The sequence below is a fragment of the Zootoca vivipara genome, chromosome 2, assembly GCF_963506605.1.
Source record: "Zootoca vivipara chromosome 2, rZooViv1.1, whole genome shotgun sequence".
NCBI classification, from domain to species: domain Eukaryota; kingdom Metazoa; phylum Chordata; class Lepidosauria; order Squamata; family Lacertidae; genus Zootoca; species Zootoca vivipara.
Window position 1 is genome coordinate 104708732 of NC_083277.1, and position 19285 is coordinate 104728016.

General features: G+C 44.3%; 1 protein-coding gene across 6 annotated transcripts in view; it reads right to left on the reverse strand.

Moving 5' to 3' along the window:
• The window catches only part of DGKA (diacylglycerol kinase alpha), a 54449-nt gene extending 43299 nt beyond the window's left edge, over nt 1–11150 (reverse strand). The window contains exons 1-2 of one of the 6 annotated variants that reach the window (XM_060271985.1): nt 10819–11150; nt 4–115 (exon numbers count right to left, since the gene is read on the reverse strand). In XM_060271985.1, coding sequence (XP_060127968.1) covers nt 4–46 — 43 coding nt within the window. In that variant the 5' untranslated portion in view covers nt 47–115; nt 10819–11150. The other 5 variants (XM_035103931.2, XM_035103933.2, XM_035103932.2 and 2 more) reach the window with 5 other exon arrangements.
• Nucleotides 11151–19285: the final 8135 nt, after the last annotated feature.

Sequence of the window (19285 nt, forward strand, 5' to 3'; positions counted from 1 at the left end):
TACCATTAGGTCCAGTTGTGACCAACTCTGGGGTTGCGGCGCTCATCTCGCGTTCTTGGCCAAGGGAGCCGGCGTACAGCTTCCAGGTCGTGCGGCCAGCATGACTAAGCAGCTTCTGGCGAACCAGAGCAGCACACGAAAACACCGTTTACCTTCCTGCTGTAGCAGTACCTATTTATCTACTTGCACTTTGACATGCTTTCGAACTGCTAGGTTGGCAGGAGAGATAGAAGCTAGAGACAGACAATTTTTTAAGAGAGACTTGTGAGTGGTCTAAGGGAGGCACTGCTTCCCAAAGAATGCACACATTCCTCTTGCTCCTTTGTCATCTCTGGTCAAACAGATTTATTTTTTTAAAAAAAGCAATATGATAACCTGCTTCTTGTCAGCAGTGGTGAATAGCGGGATGTGCGCATGCACTACTATCAGTAGCCTCTTTCTGGAAAACACAGATCGATCTCACGGTTAATGTTGCAGAGGCTGTGCTAAACTCACCCCACATCATTCTCTCCTCAACCACCTCCTTTCCTTCTCCCGCAGCTGTTTGTTACTAGCACAGCACCTCTTTCCTCTCCACACCCCACACTCAGGGCAGCCCCGCTGCGATTTGCAACAAGGAAACAACACCAGGTGCCCCTTCCTGTACAGGCCTGCATATGGTTGTGTGGCTAGACGGACAAATGGGACCCACAACTAAATGTCACAATGCATCCTCACCCCATAAGAGACAGCCTGAAAGAGAAGTCTAGTAGCACTGTTCAGGCCTCAGTGAGGTGGTGGTGGGCAAAGGGAGCAGGAAAGGATCCTGGTTTAGGGCTGCTGCCAGCTTCAAATCTGAGCATTTCATGGCTATACCCTGCTTAACAGAACATTCATCCTTATTGGTTTGCGCAAAGTTTGGCAACATGGGCTCTTCAATGAGCATTCATTCTAACTAGTTTACTGGGAGGTTAGACAATGTTGCATCAGGCAAATGGGATCTCTATCATTTCCCTATCACAAGAAGTCCAGTTCTGGGATGGAGGGGTGGGGAGTGAGATTGTTGTGCAACTTGAATGCTAGTTTATGACTGAATCCCACCAAGAAATAGCAATAGTCTGGAAGTGCCCATTGTGGTGAATGGAATGGGTGATGAGTTTTGGTGGTTGGTTCAGTAGTGTGAGTAGCAAAGTATGTCCTTTCCCCTCACCTCCTTTTCATCCAAATATAGTGCAAGGAGGGGAGGGTTGCTGTTGTTGCTTTTAAATCCTCCTGGATCCCATCCAGTAGTCTATTTTACTACTTCCACCCAACCTCCACTCTGCCTCAATATTCCATATATCCTGGAAGCTCACAAGTCCTTTACAGATTTACATAGTATGTATCTATGTACCTTGATTTTTAATTCGTTCCACGGGTCTATTCTTATAACGAAAAATTCGTCTAGCGAATCCCATAGGAATGCATTGAATTTTTTAATTTTAATTTTTTGCCCATAGGAACGCATTAATTGAAGTTCAATGCATTCCTATGGGAAACCGCGATTCGCTAGACAAATTTTTCGTAAAACTAATTCGTCTAGCGAGGCAACCTCCGCTAGAAAAATCCTTTCTTTAAACGAAAATTTTGTCTTACAGGGCGTTTGTTAAGCGAGGCACCCCTGTATTTGTTTAGTTAGAACAACACAGCTGCCATAAGCAGGTGGAGGAAAGAAAGGCCCAAGTGGTGATGTTTCCCACTGGCTTGTTCATCAGGGACAACAAGTGCTACATGGGAGCAAGACAGCAAGGGGCAAACTGCACTTCTCCCCTAACATTTCTACAAGGAAATAGTATTTGAAGAAAAATCTGTGGAGGAGGACTATTTTGAGAGTAGAGTTCTCAAAGCCCACTTGTGATTTATCCCTTCCCCCCAATGAAATTTGGAAAGGGAAAAGCATCACTACAGCCTCTGATGTGTTCCACCCCCATCTAAGACGCGTTCAAGTTCCTGCCCTGCTCTTCTCCAGTTGTTCTTGCAGCTTGTCCCACCTGTGGATTTTCAGCCAGTTTTGCATTCCCTGAAAGAAGGTCATACAGCAGCTGTCTCCACCATTTCACTCCCTCTCCCTGCCTCATGCATACACTCAAAAGCCAGGTGTCGCACAATGGGAAATATTGATATTAAATAAAACAGGTTGAATCTGCACAAACTACTCCGAGAGCACTTCCAGATGACTTGTTTATTTAAGATTCGTTCTGATCTGTTTGCACACTTTCCAATGCATTTTCCATCACTTCCCTTCTCTCAAAAACTCCAGTCTCCTTGGGAAATGGGTTTGCTGTGCAAGACTTCACAGCTACCAATAATTGTGCATCCTCAATTTGTCGGGATGTAGCTGAATCTTACCCAAAACCAGTGATTGTATCCGGACTGGGAGCAGTCAGATCCCAGGGCTGACAGCTTGCAAACATCAGCCAGGCAATGATGGCTTCCATTAGAAACCTCACTTCAGCTACATGGCATCCGTTGCCCAGGGTGTAAGCATGCCTCAAGGATCAACCGTAATTCAAAAGCAAACACACCTCTTTCCTGTGTACATCCCTGTGTGGACTTTGCACAATTTCAAAGGCAGAAGAGACGTTTGCTCACATATTGAGAAAACGGTGACTGCTGACAATACCTAATACTGTACTGATAGGGTATAAAAGCAGGCCTTCAGACTAGATGTACCTATGAGAAACAATCACTCCTAGGGCAATGACGTAGGGTGATTCTGCTCCAAAATCAGGTCACTCGTTTTCAGCAAATAAAAGTCTGCATATTTCTATGTATTTTCTTAGTTCCACATAACTTTATCAGCTTTCATGAGTCAGGCTGTTAAACAACATGGAATTTTAAAGCACCAAATGGCCATTTCTGTTACAAAACGCTTTGGCAACTCTTCTGGGGTGGACTTTTATAGCAAGGTTTTAGCAAGGCAAGGCATATAAATTAGGAATGGAGAGAAGGGACAATCAGGCATACATTTCAAAGCTTTCCTCCATCATGAAGGCTTTTCAAAAGAAATGGCATATACAGTTAGCATTTCATTACATTAGCCTACATGCTAAAATGCTCAAGAAGCCACACAGGGGGAATCCATAATCTAAATCAAATGTTAGGGTGGTTTTCTTTAAATCACCCTTCATCACTACCCACTACCTCCTTTTATTGGAAATCATAGGGTGAAAAATCCCTTAGCACAATAGATAGCAGATTCTATACTGATGTGGTGAGATCAAGGGCATGCAAAATGCTTACCCCCCCCCCCCCAATATGCTTGGAGACCATTGCCACCTATGGATTAGTGGCAGGTTTATTTTTCCTAGTTAATTTCTGAACAGGAAGTACGTTTATTTTCCTAAATTAAAAATAACTCCATTGGGAGGTTATAAAGTCCTGTGATATTTGCCCAAGAACGGGGCCCCTGATCTCTTGAGTAAATGTGTACTTTGGCATATGCAGATTTGTGTGCACTGTAACTAGGCTCTTGAACAAAAGGAATATATAGACGCTCTCAGCACTGTGGGGCTGCACTAGACAAGGTGCTGAGAAAGATACAATTGACTCACCCATGGCTTTTCATTTTTTAAAAAAGAAGTTCCAGCAGTCATGTGCACCCCCACCTGCAAATTGGATTGGAAAAGCAATGCTAGGATGCAGAACTGTTAAATCATTTCAACATGCTGTTTGCTCAATATATTGATCCCCTGCCACAGTAGATCTATGCACAGTTCTCCCAGCATCTTTGTCAAGTGGGGGAAGACAGTTGCCCAGATACACCAAAACATTGCCCCCACTTGTAATGGCTCGGGTCATTGAAGAGCCAGTTGTCTTATTAAAATAGAAGATGAACTGCTTCGCCCTAAACAAATCAGGCAGGTTTATCTGAACCACAGAGATGACAAGTAAGATATAGGAAGTCATTGAAGTCTGGGGCAAGAATGAGTTACGTAGAATGGCACTTGAGCATCTTCCAAGGTCTGGTCAGACTCTCAAGAATCGCAGACTTTTAATCTATGTTGTTGCAGTGACTGCTGTTTACAATATATTGGCAAAATATTCTTATTCTATTTACTGTATTTTTATTTATAATACTGCTTATATGCAGTAAAAAGAAGTTCATTAAGTTTCTAATATTATGATTTCTAACCTCAAATACATTAAAAAAAAATCCAACAACTAATTCCAGCTGTTTACATTTGAGAGTTAATGGCTTCAACAAATATTGCAACTTATGCACAGGGCCCACCAGCTGTAATTTAGCATGACAGTCTTCAAACTTTTCAAACCCAAGAGCTTAGTCTACTGCATAATATACACATTTGGAAAATCACTTTTTAATTTTTTTTAATTTTACCATCTAGCTGTATGGTAGTGGTAGTGCTGCTGTTGTGATCCACTTTAGGTGACTTTGCAGTTGTGAGTTCTGACCCGCTAGTTGTAGACAGGGCTGTCCCAAGAATTTTGACACCTGAGGCAAACCACAAAATGGCACATACCCCTCCCTAAGGGAAGAAGGGGTGAGTGAAGATCTACACCAGGAACAACCGGGGAATAAAGATCTACATTGGGAACCAAGTGGGGAATCCAATCAACCTTACCTGACAACTGAATTGGAGATCAATGGAGGGGAAAGTGGTCTGCTCTGAATCACACCAGGTGGGTGCAGACTCCACCAGACCCCAGAGGGCAGCCCCTGCCATTTCCTCCCCAGGGCTGGGAGGAGACAGTGCCTCCTATTCCCCAAGAGCTCCTGTACATGCAACATGGGGGGGGGGGCTGTTAAGGAGGGGCAGATCCAGCATCCAAGGTGCATGCTGCAACTGTCACTGACACTGCAGTAATGTAGTAGCAGAAGTGGGCAGTGCATTGCTTGGAGGCTGGATCTGCTGCCCCTGTGACTCCTGCCACCTGAGGCCATTGCCTCACCAGGGTCTGTTCAAATACCGGTAGTTGCTGTGACATAGTGACAGATGTACACAAACAGAGGCTTGTTTGCTTTTCCAAAACTTGTCCTGTGGCTACCACATGCCCAGGTGTAATGAACTGGCCCTGGGGGAAAATGGCTGCACACTGTTGTACTCATGTGCAACTGCAAGCTTGCTGTAGCCTCATGTCATTTTATATTTGAAGAGTGTCCATCAGAGGTAAATTACATTTTCTAATTCAGACTAATGAATTAGAGAAAAGAAGTACAACTCCTGAGTTTCAGCCCCACTTTTCCTAGCTGCTGCCCAACCCACAGAGAGGGGTTCTTACCTTTAAATAAGGAAGGTATAATTATTCAGGCAAGTAACAGGACAGGCTCAACAGTGTACACTGTGCTCAGGTGTCACAATTGCAGAGTTCAAGAGCAGGACAAGAAGTTCAGAACTAGACAGAAGCAGCAAAAATATCCCAACATGTTTTCCTGCTCTTCTCGCCAAGCATTTAAAGACGGGCAGCGGCACGCTCACTCGCCTTACAGGAATGTGAAGATTGCAGGGGCAGGTGGGTCTGCTGCCATCTGCAAAGGCAGCACCTGGTTCTAGGTGATAAGGCTGCACCCTCCCATTCAGTCGCTGCCACATCCTGTTCAGGCTTCCTCCACAGCTGATCAAAGCCTTTCCCCACACATGCACTGAAGCACTCTGCTCTGCAGGAAGATCAGAGGGGAAAGTTGGCATCTCTGCTCCCCTTTCCAAAGTGACTGATGTTGGGGGATGGGGGCGGGGAAGGGGAAGGGGAGAATGCTCCCTGCTCTAACCCAGGTTCCTACCATCCAGCCCCCTCCTCTTGTTTCTTCCTCCTCCCTCATGCATTACAGCCTGCCAAGCCCAGCCAGATTCCAACAATGCTGCAAGGTTCATGTCATCAAGACTGAACTACTGTAAATGAGGCAATTGTTCCTTCTGCACTACAGCCCTTTGCTGCTGCTGAGACATTGCTTTCCCATAAACAGCTGGGATTGGGATTAGAAATGGAAGCTCCATGCAAGTGCAAAATCTAGCATAGTAATATTCAGCAATGCCCTTTCCTCATGGCTAACATCCTCCTAGGGCAGTGGTTCCCAATTAGCTAATTAATGAGGACCCCCAATTTTTCAAAAAGCCCCCTATTTTTGAAAAATTTTCATAACTCTATGGTAGTTACCTCTGCAAAGCAATTTTTTTGAACAAGATCTGGGGGAGCCCCTAGTAAGGAAATAATTTTAGGTATACTAAAAAACAGACTAGGGCTCAGCGATATCTGCTTTTTAACATTGTGTCATATCAGCAGCTGAACATTACGATATTCCAATATATCACGATGTCTGAAATTGGAGATCATGTGTGGGGATGAGGAAAGGAGCAGCCACTGAGATCCGGAGGGTGGGGGAAGAAGAGGAAGTGGAGTCACCTCCACCACATAGTTTGAGTGGGAGGGGATGGGGATTGGGGAGGTACATCAAGCCACTGTCAGGGGGGGCAGCCAGCAGTGGCAGCCAGCATGAGGAAAGGCTGCAGCATTATTGGCTGCCCTTGTCTTCCTCCGCGTGAGGCAGGGAGCTCAGATCAGCAGCATTATCGGTTGAGATAATCGTGAGATATCGGTGGTGCCTTGATATCAGCTGCCCTGCTCTCATTCGCACGAGGGGAAATATATTGCTGCATATTGCCAGGTCAAAATCGTTATCGCAGTGTGATTTCAAAACCAATTTTGGCCAATATATTGAAAAATTGCACAATGCTAAAAGAGGCCATAAAATTTGTGATATTACCATGAAAAAATGACAAAAAAATTAGTGATGGGGGAGGTAAGGGATTGGGCCACGGGTGCGTTCTGTGGACCCCCAGGAGTCCCTGGACCCCTAATTGGAAACCACTGTCCTAGGATGTTTCCTCACAAATAAACCACAATCATTAACACTTTCCCCCTTATAAGGTAAGCCAGTTTTATTGCTTCCTGACATGAAGAGGTGGGAAATCAATGATCAATCACCCATTAAGTGTTCCTTTCTGTCTCTATTAAGCAGAACCTTAATTACTGATTGTCTCTCATTTTTTCTTACGAGAATGCTTACGAACAGCTATGAAAAAACAAAATAATGAGGAAATACCAACAATTAAAGCCTCTCCACTCCCCTTTGGGAAGAGAAACTGAGACTGGAGCAATTAAGAGAGCTGAGGCTATTTAAGGGGAAATTTACCCCACAACCTGTGCTTCTCAGGAACTGAACTTGCAAATAGGAAATGTTACATTTAAGGAAAATGAACTTTTAAAGCCTTAGTCACACTTTACCCATCTACCATATAATGTAACTTCTCCAAGCTAAATATTCTCACCTCTTTCAACTAATCCCCATAGGTTTCCGGTCCCTCAAAATCCAGGTCCCGCTCTTGCAGACACAGTCTAGTTTGTTGATATCCCTAAATGGGACAATGTCTGCAGGACAGGACACAGAAAAACTAGCTTCCCCAGACCTGGGAAATTGTGGATGTGACAAGCTTAATATGAAAGAGCCAACCTGTAGGCCGCAATCCTATGAACACTTAACCTTGGAATAAGTCCCATTGAACTCTGTAAAACAGACTCCTCAACAGACATGCATTACACAGTTGACCACCAGATGTTAGTTCAATAAAAGATATCACCTTTCTCACTTTGAGTACTGTGTATTTCCCGGAGCAACACTGCTGTAACATTCTATACCAAACTAGATATTATTCTTGGCATAACACTGATGTGTTAATAGCTGAAATATCAAGTACTTGGCTAGCACAAGAGAGGAATTTCTGAGCAGCACAAACAGTAAAATAAGAGGATTATTATTTTTTGTCACTTTGAGTCATCACTTGCCCATCTTCCTCCTGTTCAACCTAACCTCAATAATTGGAAGATACCCAAAGAATTTCAGCTTTTTCTGATAATTGATCCAGAGCCTAAAAAGTACAGTTCTGCTATTTTTCTCCCAAGAAATCCAGATCTTTACAGAAACCATTCAGCATTAAGATTCAGAAAATAAGTTGTGCATTGACCAAGGCCTGTGTTGGCAGAATCAGAAGATGCATTTGAAACACACGAGATTCCTATACACATGTGGCATCATGGTTCCAAAGCCCTTATAGCTAATTGTAATGGTGCCTTTCAAAGCTTCTCATCTAGCAAAAAACAATGAGAATTCTCCGAGATCCAATTTCTGAAACAAACTCGTAACATCATGAGAGATTTATCGGAAATCACTATTCCAATTTTAAAGCTGTCAGAATGAAAAGTTTTGAAGAAAGTGTCCCCTGGGAGAAAGTTTGAGAGGGAGAGGGGCTCTTTCAAGCAGTCTTTGTAGATTATAATTTAGCTAATTTGGTAGGCCTAAATTTGTTTGCTGGAGGAAAAATGCCCTTTGCTCAGGGTCTTACACACAAACAGGATCAAGAATCATCTAACTGGTTTACACAAAAGATTACACAAAAGGTTTTTCAAAGCTGTTTTCAACAGTGGACACCTGCTGAATTGTTACCTACCATTTTAAGGCACTTTTCAGTGTTTTGCAATTTTATCCAAATCACTGAGGTAGATTATTTGATGAGAAACAGTGAGTGCCTGAGGACACTTTGCACACAATTCTCTAAGTGAGAATTTGAACCTTGGCCTCTTGCCTTCCAACAAAAGCACAAAGTTAAACTGAACTTTGCTAATAATAATATTGCACTTATCCACAGGCCTAGCCTGTAACCTATCGGCCTGTTTGGCCTTGCCACATTCCCACCACATCCTGCCCTCATAAACCCGTTTTTCTCAATAAGCTCCATCTTCCAGCCAGAAGGAGGAAAGAGATGGCTGACACAAAACTAAACTGGCCCATGGGGTACCTCCACTGTGAAACCCTGCACCATCTGCTTTAATACTACATCCAACAAATTATCAAATGTTTATAAAGTTCTTTTTTGTTATGGATTTCAAAAATCATAAGCAGTGTTCAAAACTCCCATTGTTCTAGGAGCATTTTGCAACAGGGAATTTCATTTGTGTGAGTAGCTTCTGAGCTCTGGGTGCAGTACTGTGCCTAAGATTTCAGATTAATTCTGCAGAGTGGAAGAAAAAGAGGACCTTTTTCTGCCTTCCCACTTCCAGATACTCTCTGAAGTCTGGAGAAGAGGCCCTCTAAGAATATTAGGGGGGTGGGCAGGGGAAGGATACTAGACCCATGTGAAAAATGAACTTTTAGCTGCAGTTCATTCATTTTCAGCTTTGTATTCTTGTTATAAAAAAGCAAGCCTAGACATTCCATTGTTGTGCCCATAACTTGGTTTAAGGTGCCATTTAGCTCCTAGCTTTCATATCTCAGCTTCCAACACTGATCATAAGGGACCCATATAATTATCAAAGCCTCACCCATTAATTACAGAAATATGTACAAAGCACTCTAGCAGACTGTAGCTCAGGGGAACACGCAACGGTCATTTCCAGCATCTTTATTTAAAGCGTTCTCACAGGAAACAGCCCAGGAAAGACCTACTAGTGGAGACCTTGGAAGTGCTGACTTTCAAATAAATCATACTTGCTAGAAAAATAGGAGTCTCTTTGTATCCTCGAACCTTGCTGTAGTAGACAACAAAAGCTGCAGTAAGGGACTTCACCAGAATAGAAGCTTGAGAGATATTCATCAAGTGCTTTTAATCCAAACGTGCCAATTCCTTTCTCTCTCCTCCTTCAGGAAAGCTGCCAAAACATCTAGACGGCATCTCACCGTTAATGAGGGGCAAACGGTCTCCTGCATTGCAGAGATAAAGAAAGCTAGGTGGAAAGCGAAGGAGGCACATTTCAGGATGACAATCCGGGATCGCTTTACAGGGCTCATGGCACGAAACTGAGGCATGCAATGTCAAGTTATCCGTGGCAAATCAGAAGAATCAACGCCCTCTTATTCACAGGAAATGAGGCCAAGCAAGCCTTCCCCAGGGTCAGATAAAACCAGAGAGCCTTCAATGAACGAGGTAACCGATAGCAGCGGCAGCAGAACGTTTAAGTTTAAAGTAGTACTAAGTACCGTCTTTCCCCCCCCCACCGCCCCCCTCCCTCCAGCAGGCTAGACCAAAATAGGTTTCCTTCCTCTTGTGGGATGGGGGTGGGGAATAAATACAAAAGAAAACTTTGCGGCTGGCATTGTTTCTTGGTGCAGCGACGTGCCACATTTCTGCATGGCAGGGAGGTGAATCACCAGACATTTAAGTTGCACTATTCATTTTTCTCTTTTCCCCCCCACCCCAACCCCAACCCCGTCGCCCCACCTCCGAAAGCACACGAAGTTCTCTCTCAGTCTCTCCCCTCGTTGCTGCTAAAATAAGAAAGCCGTCCGCCTGCTTCCCCAGGACGCGCCTTGGAGTCATACATATTTTAAAGAAACCTATTTTTGCCCCTTCCCAGATTGCAGCGCTCTGTCGCTCTCTTGCAGACAGACAAAAATAATGACAACGAAATCCGGTCGAACTGAAAGGCTGCTGGTGGTGGGGTTTGTAACGGCTGTAAGGACCCCCCCGCACAATTTGCACACATTCCCCACCCCAAATGCAGTCTCTGGTAGCAGACAGCAAAGGAACTCGGGCTCTCGTGGTTTTAAAGCCTACTGCTTCCGTCCAGTCTACCTGAGAAAAAGCTGACAGTTCACAAACACGCTGGCCCTGGAAATTGCCCCCCTGCACATCTCATCTCCTGAAACTTCTACAATCCATACCCCCCAAAATCCTGCCGGATTCCTTTATCCTGAGCGCGCGCCGCGCCGCGCGCAAAACTCACACATCTCTGGCAACAAAGCGTCGCTATAGAAGACTAATAAAAGAAAGCGAGGGGTTTCTGTACCTTGCTTTGGCTTTGCAGACCGGCTCAGCAGCACACTGGAAGTTAGCAACACAAAATACAGAGGGCTGACTGAAGCTCAAGCAAACTCAATCACACCCTCCTCTGAGCCAGCCCTACTCCTGACATCAGCGCAAGGCAGTTCTCTTTCGACTTCTTCTTTCCTTCATTGTATACATTAAAGCACACAACACCGGGTGGAGGGGAGGGGCGGGTGCAGGAGGAGGAAGAATGGCGGGCAAAAAGAAAAGAAAAACGATACGAGCTGCTTCCTCAGTACAGAGCTGGCCATCCAACGAGGCGGTGGGACCCGGGCTCAGAAATTAGGACCAGGATGGAAAAGAGCCCCCCTATCTTCTCCACAAAGCCTATAAGAATCTCTCTCCCTCTCCCACGTTTCCTCTAGGCCTCCCCGCTGCTGTTTTGCATTGCTATTTTGCATTTCTCTCTCAACCATGTCTACTGATTACTTATATGATCTTTTCATAGAGAAAGCAAGAACAATGGGTGAGGAGGTAAGTGGTTACATACAGAATTACTGAGGAAGGCTTTTAAAAAGTATGCAAACATTCATCCTAGTTCCTTTAGATTAAGGTTTTCAAACTTCTATCTCTGGGGTCTCTTTCTGTCGAAAACTTGATTCTGGGCATATTCTAAGATGCACACTAAGCCCACATGGGACAAACGAGCTCAGTCACTTCAGAAGACCTAAGAATGTGCTCAGAAAAAGACACCCAACATTTCAACAGAAACCCGTGAATTGTGATCAGAGCAACAAGATCCAGCAGACAGCTTTATAATCAAAACTGCTCTAGAACCATTCCAGCTTTATCAAACTGTATCCTGAATTATGATATACTAGGACAGGCATCCCCAATCTCAGCCCTCCAGATGTTTTGGAACTACAATTCCCATCATCCCTGACCACTGGTCCTGTTAGCTAGGGATGATGGGAGTTGTAATCCCAAAACATTTGGAGGGCCGTGTTTGGGGATGCCTGTACTAGGATCAAACTGAAAGCTGAGCTATGACAGCTGTGGAGCTATGAAGGAGCTAATGGGAAACAGATTGCTCAGGGATACCTGAAGGTTGGCAGAAGCAGAAAAATCTTTAGAGGCAGGGGGAACCCAGAGGACAAAAGACACACGGAGAGACAGCTAAATGGTGACTGAATATGGGCAGTGGTCACAGAGTGTTGGGGTAGGACAAAATAAGAAAAAGGTATGTGTGATGGATTGGAATATCCTGGAAAAAAGCATAGCTAGTTAATTAATAATTAAATACAGTAATTAGTTAATTATTATTTATTGAATTTACAGTACTGCCCTATATCCGGAGGTCTCAGGGCGGTTCACAGAAAAGATCAACATAAAAACCACAATATATATAATCAAAATAAAAACAACAACCCAATAACACCCTGAACAGGAGCAGTCCACACTGCAACATTTTGTTACAGATTCCACCTGTGTACTAGTAGTTTGTGGTTTAGAGAGCAGCATAGTTCAGCGCTGGATATAGGGCTGTACAAGCAGTAACCCCTCACAGAGTGCTGAGTCAAGAGGCTGCAAAATTGAGAAGATCCATAACTGAAAAGGGGGCATCAAATTTTTGGCCTTGCACAGGGCGCCATACTACAAAATATTACCGAAGTCGTCGTCCCCTGCACAGTTAAAAAGTGTGGGTTTTTTTAAAATAAAAAACTGCCTTCCCACTATTTTCTCGTTCATCCTCTTTCCTTTGCGTGCATTGAATTTGCCAGTGTGTTAAGACTGACTGATAGGACACATTTGGGGACTAGTTTCCAACTGAGCTGCTTTGCTGCTGTTTAATTCAACCCATTTTTAATTAATGCACAGTGATGAGTTATGTGGGTTGGTCTGCCGCAAAGCCAGATTGCCAGCATGTCCAGCAGTCACTGTGTTTTAAAACAGGTAGGTAGCCGTGTTGGTCTGCCACAGTCGAAACAAAATAAAAAAAATCCTTCCTGTAGCACCTTAGAGACCAACTAAGTTTGTCATTGGTATGAGCTTTTGCATCGAACGCTCATACCAATGACAAACTTAGTTGGTCTCTAAGGTGCTACTGGAATGATTTTGTGTGTGTGTGTGTTTTAAAAATTAAGGCTAATCCACACCACCCTTGTACCTGTGGGCAGCCCACTTAACAATCTGACTCCGAATGAGTTTAGATTGTGACCTTGGAGGTTCTTTTTATGTGCTTGGTTATGCATAACTACAGGCTGCACTTTTCCACACAAGGTTTTCTTCCATTCCATTTCCTACATCTTGTTGGTTGCAAGAAGAGCACTGTTTCTCTAGCTTTGCACACACAGACCTCCATCTTGCATACTGTTCAGTGGTACACTTCATGCCTGTATCTGTGTGTGTCCCTGTAGGTTTGTAGGCATTGTGCAATATGCCCATAGCTTGGGGCCTTGGGCGTGCAGAGGAGGCCCAACAGCAGATTTAGCAATTTGTCTGTAGGACACAAGAAAGGAACTGGTAGGGAACTCTTTGGCCCTTACTTCAATACTGAAACTGAAGTTGGGTGCTTGTGAAAATCTGGCCCACAAAGGGCTAAACAAATGCATTCCACATGCCCTGCTCACCCCTTGGCTTAGGCAGAAGTTACACCCATCACTGTTATTTGATTATTTCCTCAACATGGTTTTCCTTCTTGGCAGAAATCTAAGCCTAGAGCCAGGGCAGGGCTGCTTGATTACCAGCATCTGCCTGCTGCTATGGAGCAGGAAAACATATACAGTACACAAGGGCAGGTGAGGAATAGGTGAATGGAGTTCCCAGGTCTGCAAGCTGAGGTGGGTGGAGGGAATGCCTTGGCCACAAAAGGTCATGTTTGTCTGAACTCTGTTAGGTGTTTGCACATCTCTGTTAGGGTTCCCACTTGATTAGTGGTGAAATGGCAAACAGATTTTTTAAAAAATGCCTCTTGGCTAATTGTCAAAGCTATGTGTGCAGTTCTATATTTGCAGTTTATTTAAATGCACATTGACACACATAAATGGAAAATACGTTTGAGGTGGCAGTTCTGTTGACTGTCCCTTTAAGTGTATTTATACATGTGACCATGAAAAATGTCAGCAGTGCCACAATTTCCATTTTTTCCTGGTGTATGTGTTGTGTTTTGTATGTGCACCCATCTAGTATTATATGTGCATGTTCTATAGTCTTAGGTTTCTGTTTAGCATGTGATCAGCTCGTCTCTGTGTTCAATCTGTTAATAAAACTGCACGGCAGGATAGGGGAGTCAGCATCTACAACTGCTCCTCTGTGTAGGAATGTGTGGGTGTTGATATATGTATGTGCACTAGTCTTGACTCAGTGTGCCTGCCTGTCATTCTAGAAACGCTGTGCACATGAATCAATCCCTCCATCTGGGTGGGTGGGTGTGGTCTATGTGCATGTTGAGCTGTGACTGTTTTCTGAAACAAAGAGTATATGTTCCCAATGACATATTTATATTTTGTTTGCTGCATTTTTGACCCATATACCACATCCTACTAAGCTCAAGGTAGGTAACAACCATGGGGGGACGGGGACAGCAAAAGACACCAACAAATATACTGTATGCAAATTTGCAGGGCTGGGGGGGGAATGCATGCTTACTCAGAAGTCCCATTGACTGTAGCATGGCTCTCTTCTGAATAAATATGCTTATATATAAAGGTTTTTCCAGGTTTGATCTTAAAATCTCAGCCAGATGGTACACTGTTCAGGCTACCAGCTGGGAGGCCTAGGACTCCAGGTAACAGCTACATTCCCAGGCAACGTGGCAACTCTATTCCTACCCTTCTGGAGCCCTCTCTTTCACTCACATACACAGAGAGACCAAAAATACCCAGGCCATACACTGTCTGTCCTTTATAAAAGTAGATGCATCCTAGAAAATGGATTAAGGATTTAGTCTTATTCTGTTAACAATTTAATTGTTATAATTGTCGGCTGCCAAGTGGTGGGGCATCTCTAACAAATAAAATAACAGCCAACTGTCTCCTGATGGATCCTCAGCTCTCTTCCCCTTCACAACCTGCAGGTCTGATTTCAAACTACTGTATAGCTATATGCTCCCAGTTTAGAGCAAATCATATGCAGTTAACAGCTTGATTTTGCGGTTGTACAGACATGTTTAGGAACAGTGTGAGCAGGCACAGGTATTCAACACACAATTCCAGTTGCTCCCATTGTTCCCAGGCTCCTAAGCATGGTTAACTGAGAGCTGGCATGACATTTGCACTGCACCGTACAGGCCAAAGCATGCATTTCCAACACAGAGCCAGAGAGCTGAGCTGATGTTTAGTTCATTTCAGCTTGGCACTGTAATCCACTAAAGTATTGTAGTTAAATATATATTTTGAGCGCTTCTTGTGTAATCCTGCTTATGTCTCAAGAGACCACAGATTGATTTCATGGAACGGGTGACAGCTCGGTTTGTAACGGAAAGTGGTGAGGCGTGAATATGCTGTGGAGCCCACACTTGTCATTTCCCCACCCCAACCCGGAGAGGATTCCTCTAAGGCAGGTGATTTTACTTCTCTTACTATTCCTGGGGGTGCAGGATTTGCAAGTGTCAAATCCAGAGCAGGGGATGCCTGGTTGGCAGAGAGGAAACACCCCCCTCTCTCACTACGTCACAAATGCTGCATCTGGAATTTCCCCTTTTCGAGGTTGCAGTTGTTTTTCTCTGCCAGTTAAATGTGCGTGGGTGGGAGGTGTTTGGTGCTGCGGTTTATACAGAGTCACAAACGCGCACACTCCCAGCCCACTTAGCAGTCACATTTCTAGATCAAATTACAATCATTAGCTAATTAGTCCTTCCAGCCCCATATTTCAGTGGCAGGGAAAAGTCACCATGTTATGCCCCCCCACCAACCCCCCCCACCAAGCCCCACCTGCTACTAGGAAGGACAAACAACATAATGAAAAAGATGCTTCACTTGCCAGCTCAGCAATGAAACCACCAGGTGCAACGAAAATAATGTTGAGTTTGGTTCTAGGAGGAAAGTACCTGTTAAGCTGTGCAACTTCTTGGATGACCTTGGGCAATTCATACCCTCCCAGGCTACCGTACCTTGCAGGGCTGTTGTGGTGATAAAGTGAGCCTAATTAGCATCCCTGGGCCTGATAAAGAAGGAAGGAAGCAAACTCCAAATGCAAGGATGAGAGTGTGACAGTGCAACAGAGAGAAGATTAAGACATAGAAGAGAGGCTTATTGCCTTCTATCTGAGGACATGTGCCAAACATGCGTCAACGTAATTTGCTGGTGGTTTCTGGAAGGGCAAGAGGCATTTACTTCCATCTTTGGTGGCTATGACCCCCAGGCAGCACAGAAGTTCTGGAGCAGTTGACCCTTGTCAGAAATAGGAGCATTCAAACAAACCACCTCACATGTTAAATTAAGGCACAAAGGGCTGTAGGAGCTAGCTAGCCCCTTCCATCTCTGCACGCACTGGCCATGCATTTGGAGATTGCGCTTGTGCACACACTCCTGTGTATTTTGCATCCAGTGCATTCCACCACTGGTTTGAGAAGCAGCAAACACACAACATTAGCCACAATTCATTTCTATCCTTTATCTATCCTGCAGTATTATGAAATACTGCATTTCAATACATTACCCCCTGAAGCTATCTTCAGCGTGACTTTAGAAAAAGAACAACTGAGTGGCATTTTCAGTCAGTAATGTGTACGCAGTCTGTGAGAAGCGGCCCTACATGCATACTGATGTATAAATTCCAATGCAAAGGAAGACCCTGATTAGCCCAGCCCCCCCCCTCACAGGGAGCTCTATGAATGTACAATGGCATGCATGTAGCCCCCCCTCTTCTCATGCTCACCTAATCTGCGCCTAACACATGAAGGGTGTACCCTGTTTGTCCAAACACCTAATGCCAGATCATATGAGACCACTAAGGACTTTAAACCAAGCTACCCCAGCTTCCTACTTATTACAGCTAAGCTATGTATAACACTGGGCTGGAAATCTCCCCACCAAGATGATAAAATATTGGATACAATCAACAAGCTCTTCAGATGATGCATTGCCAGAATAATGTGCACATCTTTGGTCTTCCCTCCATGACAGAAACAGGCATCATGGCACTTTCAAGTTTAGCACATTTACTGCAGCATAAAACTTTATAGATTAGAACCTATGCATGAAGCAACCTCTAAGTTGTGAAAGCTTAAGTGACCATATATTTGTCTCTAATGGAGCTACTCTACTAGCATTCATGAGTATGATACTAGCATTGCTGATATTATACAGAATTGGTGGCTAGGAAGGCTGTTCAACAATTCTGTCTGGTGACAAAGGCAGCAACATTTTCTCATTGATTGCAGCCCCAGAAAGTGAGTGGACAGAGGGAGAAGGGGGTGAAGACTGGAAAGAGGAGGTGTTGGAAGCTGAATGGGTAACAGGGCTTAGTGAGCTGGGAGAGTCTGGCAGACCGAAGTCCAGAATCAGAGGCAGAAGATGAAGCGGGTGAGTGGGAGGAAGGAAGTCAAGAGGCAGAGATGAGTCAGGCTGGTGAAGAGTCACAGGTATCTCCCCCTCCTGCTGCAACAAGCTCCCCTTTCCCTTGATCTCCCAGAACCAGAAGAGGGCTGAAATGTGCAGAGCAGCAACAGGCTGCATGCAGTCTTAGTCTCCAAGACTTAGATGGCTGTGTGGAAGGGACTTAGATGGCTGTGTGGAGGTGGGGACCTACTGAGAATGAGCTGCTGACACTCTGCCAGGTCGGTGGAGATCATGGTTTGCTAATAAAGAGTTAACTCCAACTTTGATCTGTGTGATTACTGACTGGCACACTCTGTGACACCCACAGACTACTCCAGGGGTAGCCAATGTGGTTCCCTCCAGATGTTGTTGGACTCCGGCTCTCATCAGCCCTAGCCAGCAAGGCCAACGGTCAGGGATTATGGGAGTTTTAGTCCAACAACATCTCAAGATCACTAATGAACAACAAAAATAAAACAGAAGCAGTAAAATCAATAGTGAGAAGCAAGAAAGCCAGTAACAAAAAAACAACAAAATCAGCATACTGTACATTAAAAACTCTGGGCAACCAAAACTCCAATTCCCATCAGCCCCAGCCAGCATGGCCAACAGTAAAGGATGACAGTGGTACCATGTTAAGTAGCTCTGCTCTAAAGGTACATCTCACAGCCATGCGTAGAAGTGATGTAAGAACACAATGAAAGAGTGAAATAATAGAGACTCAATGTCCTCTTGTCTCTTCACACATACGATTGCGTAACCTGTCTCCTCATTATGACATGTAAATAGGGGGCCAATTGCCACTTTGTTTGCTTATTGCCAAATATTATCCTGGTTAAAAAACAAACAAACCAGAACTATCCTCCCATCTCAGCCCCTAAGTGCCTTGGTACAAGCAGATCTGCACAGAAACCAAAGCCTTTTGGCAAAAAGAACACATGAACAAAAAGATGAAATGTGATGTTGCTATCTTGTTTAGCAATCTTAGGCTGGTTCTACCCACACCAAAGATGCAGGATGTTCGGGCCTGCTCTGCAGTTAAGTGAAGTAAAATGCCATATTTGCTCCATGGCTACAAGACCTCTACAATGCAAGTGCTGTAACTGATAATGAGAAAAAGTGTTTCAAAGGGTAGAACCCCCTCAAGTCTTAATTGCCATGGGTACTGCACTGACACCAAGCTTAGTATTCTCATAAGCATCCTCTTTGGATATGCAACATAATCTCCTCAGAAGGCTTTTGGGTCATTTGCTAGCTAAAGCCACTTGTTAAATTGCTTTTGAGCTGTGTATGTAACAAGGCATTATTGTGCATGTGGGTCACAGCAGCCCTTTTTTTGTGTGTGTGCTCATGCTCTTGCGCCCTTTTGTCTCCCTGTCTATCTTGATCTTTCCCAACTATACAAGTGAGTGGTACTTGATGGGATGTATTCATGCGGTTGTCCCCTCGCCCCAATTACTACTTCCCCACCCTCTAGAAGTTCCAGAAACCTGAGGTCCATGGTGGGTTTGCACAAGAGATATATTTGTTTACCTGTGCACAACTGCCATCTAGATAATCGTCTGTAGATTATCACAATAATGAACAACTTTCACAGAAGCCAAATATCAAGCATGTTTCACAGTGGGCAAAACAGCCAATATTAAAACATACTTTTGGGGGGGGGAGGTGTTACCAGATTTATGCCGTAGTTTAAAAAATGAAAACGTATTTGTATGTCAAAGCCAGTAGAGAGCCAGCAGCCCACTGAGGAGTGTCTCGTCAGGGCAAAGAACAACTGGGTCAACAGATGCGAACAATGTGAAAAACATGCACATGTGATTAATCAAATCCACTTTAAACTGTTGTGTGTACACATCCTTGCTGGCTGATGGTTACTGGGTGCTGAACACAGGTTGCCCAACTGATTGAGGGTGGCACCAACTAGTTTAGACAAGCTGAATGTAGTCA